The 8,086-nt window shown below is 35.4% G+C and overlaps 1 protein-coding gene across 1 annotated transcript; it reads left to right on the top strand.

The window, feature by feature from the left end:
- Positions 1-253: 253 nt before the first annotated feature.
- LOC111910365 (ethylene-responsive transcription factor RAP2-12) lies at positions 254-1,871 on the top strand. The gene is made up of 3 exons (XM_023906209.3): positions 254-675; positions 957-1,579; positions 1,675-1,871. Exons 1-2 carry the CDS (start codon positions 420-422, stop codon positions 1,571-1,573), a joined length of 873 nt encoding a protein of 290 aa, XP_023761977.1. The 5' UTR covers positions 254-419; the 3' UTR covers positions 1,574-1,579; positions 1,675-1,871.
- The last annotated feature ends 6,215 nt before the right edge of the window (positions 1,872-8,086 follow it).

Below are 8,086 nucleotides of genomic sequence, written 5' to 3'. Positions count from 1 at the left end.
TTATGTGTGATCACATTTAACGTAACTAAAACTCTTTTATACAAGAAACCGTATATATCTTTATAATAGTATGAAGATAATAATCATATGACTATCGTTGGAAAAGAGAACCCAAAAATGAACAACACAAGAAAAAAAACAAAACGAAAGCGTATACGCCAAAAAGAAAAATCATATGACGGCTGATGATGTACGGACAAACACCGAGTATTACGAAAATATACGTCCACTACAAGGGTAATAAAGTAAAACTAACTATAGCGTCTGCCTATCTTGAGGGTATATAAAAAATACATATTTCTCCGTTACACCTTCAACAATCAAGAATCAAGAATCAAGAACAAGAACCAATATTTTCCCCAAATTTTTACATACCCAGATTAACCCATTGCTTCTCGAGGTGGAACTCATTGGTAGAAATGTGTGGTGGTGCGATCATCTCCGATTTCATAGCACCTACGGCGAACCGGTCTCGCCGGCTGACCACCGACCTTTTGCGGAAGACTGAGTTTGTAAAGAACCCTAGCAAATGCTACTCGAAGCCCATACGATCTGAGATCTTTGATGTTGAAGATGAGTTTGAGGCTGCTTTTCAAGGATTTAAGGACGAAATCGAAGCCGAAGTTGTGGAGCATTTTGTTAGCCCTTCAAATTTGTCTGTCTCCAAAGGCTCTGGTAATACTTATCTATCTCTTAGCAAATGGTTTATAACTATACTATTTTAATTTGTTTCATAAAAAAAATTGATTTCCCTGTAGCTCAAATTCGAAAGATAATGTTTTTAATTCCTTAGATTTCGCGTTGATTTAATTAATGTTAAAATCGTTAGATGATGATCTCTGAAGCTTTTCAATGCATTCTAGAACATCATATACCATATTACTTTCCTTTTTATGTCTTTTATAAACCAAAAAGTTTATTTATTATTATTATTTTTTTTCTAAATTCCGATTCAGGCTCAAAACCTGTGAAGTCCGATAATGAACCTGAGAAATCAAGTTCAAGGAAAAGGAAAAACCAGTACAGAGGGATCCGTCAACGCCCATGGGGCAAATGGGCGGCAGAGATCCGTGACCCGAGGAAAGGCGTTCGTGTGTGGCTTGGAACTTTTAATACTGCTGAAGAAGCCGCTAGGGCTTATGATGAAGAGGCAAGAAGGATCCGAGGGAAGAAGGCAAAGGTTAACTTCCCATTAGAAGAGAAACCAGAAGTTAACCCTATTGCTGCTGCTACTACTATGGGGATTAAACCCAAACTATTTACTCCATCTGAGAGTGCAGCTGCTGTCTTTCACTTCAATTCTGATCAGGGGAGCAACTCTTTTGGTTGTTCTGACTTTGGTTGGGGGGAGCATTGTGTAATGACTCCTGATATTACATCTGTTTTCTCAGAGGTTGATGATGTGAATCCTGCTAAAAAACCTGAAAAGGTTGATGAGTCGCTCTTTCAGATGCCCTGTTTTGAAGGGAACTGGGATGCTTTCCTGAATGGAGATGCAGCTCAAGATGATGGAAATGCAGTGGATCTTTGGAGCTTTAATGATCTTCCTGTCATTATGGATGGATCTTTCTAATCAACTGTAAAAATTTCGGCTTGTTATTTGTTGTTTTTAGTCTAGTAGATGGTGGTTGAACATATATTCATCAATTAATCTATTTGTTTTTTTGGTTCCAGATGTATTTGTTGGCGAATGGATAAAGCATGCTTAAGCCTTTGAATGGTGTATCAGTTGCAGAGTATATAGCTTAACAATGAGGTTTATTGAGATTGTAAGACCTTAATCCAATATTTCTATTGCTTATATCTGTATGGATGTACTTTTAAACACCGATGCTTGTTTTGCTTTAAAATGGTGTGGATTTTCCTGATAATCTTGGGGTTATGAGCATATCGTGTTTGCGTGTTTCATTGATTTTGTTATGCGTGGATAACATGGGTCGATTTAAAAGCATAAAGTGGTGGAGTGAAACTGATGAAAACTTGTTTAAATGAACAACAAAGCATGAACATGCTCATAATGGATAATCTTAATGAGGTTTATATGTGATTAGGAGACTTTATTTGGCCAAATAATACGAAGATGCACTTTCCCACATCGAAAGACAATTACTTCGTCTGTGAATTTCAAAATAGGTAACGTACGATTTACATTTTGAAAAACAAATTTTTGATTTTGTTTTTGTTTAATTAAAATATGGTAGCTTTGTCAAAATTTTAAACAATTAAAATTTTAGCTTTTGGCAAAACTTTAAAACCTTTTATAAATTGCCAATGATTGCTTGTAAGTGGCTTTGTTAAATGGGAGCTGATTTTTTTTATTCATCCACATAATTTATTACCTAATGGACGGTTATACCTTTTATTTTAATAGATAGTGTATTTTAGATTTTAATTATTACACATCTTTTATGCGCCTCAACCAATTAACACTCCTTCCTCATGACGTTCCTTCCTACTTTGTCCTACTTTGTCCTACTTCAATCTTCAGCGGACGTATATGTGTTGCAATCTTCGTCCCTGTAAATGTGTTGAAGGACCAAAATGCAATGATTGGAGAGTCTACATTTCTTGACACGACTGGTGAGTCGCTCAACTATAAGGTTTACATTTACCGGGAAGACAGCCATCCAGAACCGTGTCATTGGAGCTCCAGAATGCTATCACGTAAACTTCACAAAAAACTTCTGGTTAATGTCACACACTTTTGGGTAGAGAAAGTCGGGTTACTTCAAGACCAGTGTAATGGTAATGGATCTGAGAACATAGAGAAAAGGAAAAGTCCGCTGGAAAATTGAAAACTGGATGGAAATCATGAGGAAACAGAGGATATACGAATTGGGTTCATATGAACAACATGGGTTCGGAGGGGAAAAAGCAACGAGCAATTGCCGCCTGTATTCCGTTTCGATGAGTTTATCACATTGAAGCTTTGAAGGAGGAAGATTGAGCTATTTGTATTTTGTGGTGGTACATCGTGTTTGGAAAGAGAATCAAATCAACTCCCAAAAAACCCTTGGAATATTTAAAATACATTGTATAATTAAGTTAGGGGCATAATGGTCAATTACTAGCAAAAGTATGTGGATCGATAAAAATTATAAAAAAAAAGCAGTTGATTTATCAGCTCACTTGTTAAATTCTAACAAAATTATTTTGTGTCCCCGATTTGTATTTTAAGTTTTTTAACATTTAACTAAAGACAAAACAAAACTGAAACAACTAAAATACACAAGCACATGCAAAAATTAACAAAACAATTTGTTAATCCTATACAGTTTCCTCGTAAGCAAATATTAGAGAAAACTTGGTCATTAGTCTTATAATGAATATATATATATATATATATATATATATATATATATATATATATATATATATATATATATATATATATATATATATATATATATATATATGCCTATATTATTCTATTCAAAGTAATTATTGTGTTATTGTATACATAAATAGGTAACATTCACTTTCTTAATTTACCAAAAATCTACTAATTAGGAAACACAAGTTTAATTAATAAAAAGTTTCGAATTTTCAGATATATTTGATTTTCTTAATTTTGAATTTTCATTTTTTTAATTAATTAGATTATAATTCTAAGATAATTCTGTTAAAATGATATTCTATGAGAATGTCAGATTATCTATTTTTGACAAAATAAATGTTTTGAATGGATGAATATTTTGAAGACAAACAATAGTTTTGAACCATCAGTTTAAAAATAACTTTAAAAACTTCTTAGAGAATAACAAATTCTTATAGAATACGGGTACTCATTTGATCATTTAACTCGTTTTAAGTTTTAAAATGTCACTTAACTTTTAAATTTTTGCTAAAAGGTCACTATGACCGACAATAACAGGTTACCATATTTTTTTGGCTATCTAAGGTGATCGAACTTTCTTTTTTGGCTATTTTAGGTCACTAAATTTTTTTAAGCTATAATTATTCATTAAACTTTTGAAATTGTGTTTATTCAGTTATATATATTTTTTTCCACAATTCATTTTTATAGCTTTATTTTTTTACTTGCATTTTTACATGTTATATTTCATAATTTGTTTTTATATCTTCAATTTTATTCTATTTTTGCATTTTTCTTCGCAATCTATTTTTACAACTTAACTTTTATTTTATTTTACTTTCATGTTTTTTTTTTTCAAAATTCATTTTTACAACTTTTTTTTTCATAATTTTTTTAGAGCTTTGTATATTTATTTTGTCAATTAAGTGTTACTATTGAACTATATAATCATTAACTCAAATGATAATCCTAGAACTATTTATTTCTCATGCATCCAATAGCAATGCATAATTAGCAACTTTCTTATATGAAAATTTACCTATTACAACAATAATAACATCCTACATATGTTTCTCAAACAAAAAACATCATTTTTTCTTGTTTTTGTTGTTGGTTTTTCTCTAGTACTAAATTATCTATTTTGTTTGATTATGCATTATGCTTCCAAAATATAATTTTCTTCGGTCAGTTAGTATCTTACATGATCGCAATAACTATGGATATTGTAAGTTATGTAATTATAATTCTTTTTATGTGAGAAATATATATATATATATATATATATATATATATATATATATATATATATATATATATATATATATATATATATATATATAGGGTATTGTTACTGGGTAATAGGTAAACTGTCAGAACTCAGATGAAAAAACTACTAATTATGCAACGTTATTAGATGTGTGACAAACTCATAGATCTAGGATTTCCACTTTGGTTAAGAAAATTTATAGTTCAGGTAGTTTATATCTAATTGTCGAAGCAAATATACAAAGTTCTAAAAACATTTTATTGAAAAACAAATAAAAAATGAAGTTGTAAAATGGATTTTGAGAAAAAAAAAACATGAAAACGAAGTAAAAAAGTTAAGTTGTAAAAATAGATTGTGAAAAAACATGAAAAATGTACTAAAAATGAAGTTATAAAAACAAATTATGAAAAAAAACATATAAAAACGAAAGTAAAAAAAATAAAGTTATAAAAACGAATCGTGAAAAACATGTAAAAACAAAACAAAAGAAATTATAAAAACGAATTTTTGATATATATATATATATATATATATATATATATATATATATAAACAAAACAAATGAAATTATAAAAACAAATTATATATATATATATATATATATATATATATATATATATATATATATCAAACATTCGTTTGTATAATTTCATTTGTTTAGACTCATGTGATCTTTGGCACGGTCAAGGAGTGTATTATGGAGATTCTAGATGAGCACTTGGGCACTTTTCATTCTAAGATGGTGGTGATGGTGGGAACCCACTCTTTGACTTTCCGAGAGTTTTGAGCATGTGGCGCTCCGAAGTTCTTCGGGAAGGAGGACCTGATTGCAAGTTGGAGCTGGTTGGCAGATTTCGGAAATGCCTTCCGATCTAGCCTCTATCTTGAGGAGGCAAAGGTCAGAATTGCATCATGTCTTCTAAAAGACAGAGCTTGATAGTGGTAGGAATAGGTTGGACATGCCTTAGGAGGCGAGGCAGTTGAGTCGATGACTTGGGAGGATTTTGTGACAAGGTTTCGAGCTGAGTTTGCACCTTTGATTGAGGACCAACAGTTGGCGAGGGAGTTTCAGGACCTTCACTAGACTATTGAGACGGTGGCGGAGATCACCGCTATGTTCCATGAGAGGGCGTTATTGGTTCCGCAATTTGTGGTGGATGAGGAGATGAAGAAAGTGAGATACCACGAGATATTGAGGAGCGATATCAGGCAGTTTGTGAGCCAATCCAGTTGCAAGAAACTAGATGATATGATAGCGTGAGCCACAAAGAGGGAGATTGACTTAGAGATAGAGATGAATAGGAAGTCGTTGTATCATTTTCAAAGTTCAGAGGGTTCGGGATAGAGGCCTAAGGTTTTTAATTCGAGAACGAGAGGCCAACAAGGTTGGGGCTGCTGTGACAAGTGAGGAAAGACGCATGATGGAGCTTGCAGTGGTAGTGGTTCGGGCTACTATAAGTGCGACAAGTATGGGTACTTTAGTCGGAATTGCATAGCCACTACCCAAGGATCGAGACTGATTTGCTTCCTTTCTAATCAAAGGGGCCATACAATGGCCGATTGTTGAGTCTAACAGCAACATGACTAGTTGTAGCACCTGTTCTAATGACTTTAAGGATCACAGATGAACGCTAGGGCAAGGCGGATGCACTTGTTGTGAGGAGAAAGGATTTTCAGCTGATAGCCGAGGAGGCTCGTGTAGCACCCAATGTGGTGATGGGTATGTATCTTCTCCTTATCTCTTTATTTGTGTTGGATTTCTTACTTATATTTGTTTGATTTGTTTTATGATCGTTCCTTGTGAACGATATCTTTACTTTGGTATTGTTTGATTCCAGGGCAACCTGATCCTTTGTATCTCTTGCGCTCAGCAGGAGATTTGTCGAAGCTACAGGGGAGTTGGATTGTCCATTAGAGGTTGAGATTGCTGATGATCGTCCTGTGTGGGTATTGAGGGTCCATCAAGGTTGTGTATTGTAGTTGTTTAGAGAGCGATATCCGATTGATTTGGTTCCTATTCCCCTACATGGGAGCAAGGTTATTTTGGGTATGGATTGGTTGAACCCCAACGGGGAAATGATTGATTGCGAGTAATAGTTGGTGCGTATTTGGACGTCAAGTGGGGGAGAGTTGGTGATTCAGGGAGAGGTTGTTCAACACGGGATGACTCTATGTTCAGCAGCTAAAGCCAAACGCTATCTTCAACAGGGTTGTTCCGGACTTGTTACCTATGTTATGGATACCGGGAGAAGGGTAAGGCGACAGTGGATGATGTTCCGGTTGTTCGGGAGTACCCCGGATGTATTTCCATAGGATTTTCCTGGAGTGCCTCCGGAGAGGCAAGTGAAGTTTCGGATTGACTTGGTTCCCGATGCGGCTCCGATAGCCAAGACACCTTATGGATTAACACCTCCAGAGGTGCAGGAGTTGTCTAGTCAGCTGCAGGAGCTGTTAGACAAGGGATTTATTCGGCCAAGTAGTTCTCCATGTGGAGCACCGATCTTGTTTGTGAAGAAGAAGGATGGTTCGCTTTGGATGTGTATTGACTACCAGGAGCTGAATAAGCTAACACTGAAGAACTGTTACCCACTTTGGAGGATTGACGATTTATTTGACCAACTTCAGGGTGTGTCTTGGTTTTCCAAGATTGATCTATGTTTGGGTTATCATCAGATGAGGGTGAGAGAGGAGGATATGCAGAAGATGACATTTCGGACTCGCTATGGTCATTACGAGTGCGTGGTCATTCCCTTAGGGCTCACCAATGCTCAATTCGCATTCATAGACCTCATGAATCACGTATGCAGGCCTATGTTGGATTGGTCTGCGATTGTATTTATTGATGACATCCTGGTCTATTCCATGACCCAGGAGCAGCATGAGGAGCATCCAAGGGAGGTCTTGGAGACTTTGAGGAGGGAGAGATTATATGTGTAGTTCTCTAAGTGTGAGTTCTGGTTGCACGATGTGCAAATTCTAGAGCACCTTGTTAACCGAAATGATGTTTTGTTCGATCCGAACAAGGTTAATGCGGTGATGAGGTGGGAAGTTCTGAGGTCTCCATATGAGATTCAGAGTTTCCTTGGACTGGTGGGTTACTATCGGAAATTCATTCAATATTTCTCCAAGATAGCGACTCTTTTGACTCGGTTGATGAAGAAGACCATCATGTTTCGTTGGGGGCTTGAGCAGCAGACAACTTTTGAGACCCTGAGACAGAGATTGTGTGAGGCGTCGATTCTAAGCCTGTTGGAGGGTGTTGAGGATTTTGTGGTACATTGTGATGCATCGATCACATGTTGGGGAGCAGTGTTGATGCAGTGGGGTCATGTGATTGCTTACGGTTTGAGGCAATTGAAGCCTCATGAGGCAAATTATCCTATGCATGTTGGGGGCTGTGGTGTTTTCCTCAAAATTTGGCGACATTACCTCTATGGGTTCCGTTGTACTATCTACATGGATCACAAGAGCCTGAGGTATTTGATGGATCAGTCGAATCTGAA

Source organism: Lactuca sativa, chromosome 5, assembly GCF_002870075.4.
Source record: "Lactuca sativa cultivar Salinas chromosome 5, Lsat_Salinas_v11, whole genome shotgun sequence".
Taxonomy (NCBI): domain Eukaryota; kingdom Viridiplantae; phylum Streptophyta; class Magnoliopsida; order Asterales; family Asteraceae; genus Lactuca; species Lactuca sativa.
Note: the sequence above shows the minus strand (reverse complement) of the source record. Positions and strands in the feature narration are given on the sequence as shown.

Excerpts from the sequence above, each read along its gene's own strand:
- LOC111910365 (XM_023906209.3), top strand. The coding sequence starts at position 420 with ATGTGTGGTGGTGCGATCATCTCCGATTTCATAGCACCTACGGCGAAC. Across the intron at positions 676-956 it reads GTCTGTCTCCAAAGGCTCTG|GCTCAAAACCTGTGAAGTCC; the intron begins GTAATACTTATC and ends ATTCCGATTCAG.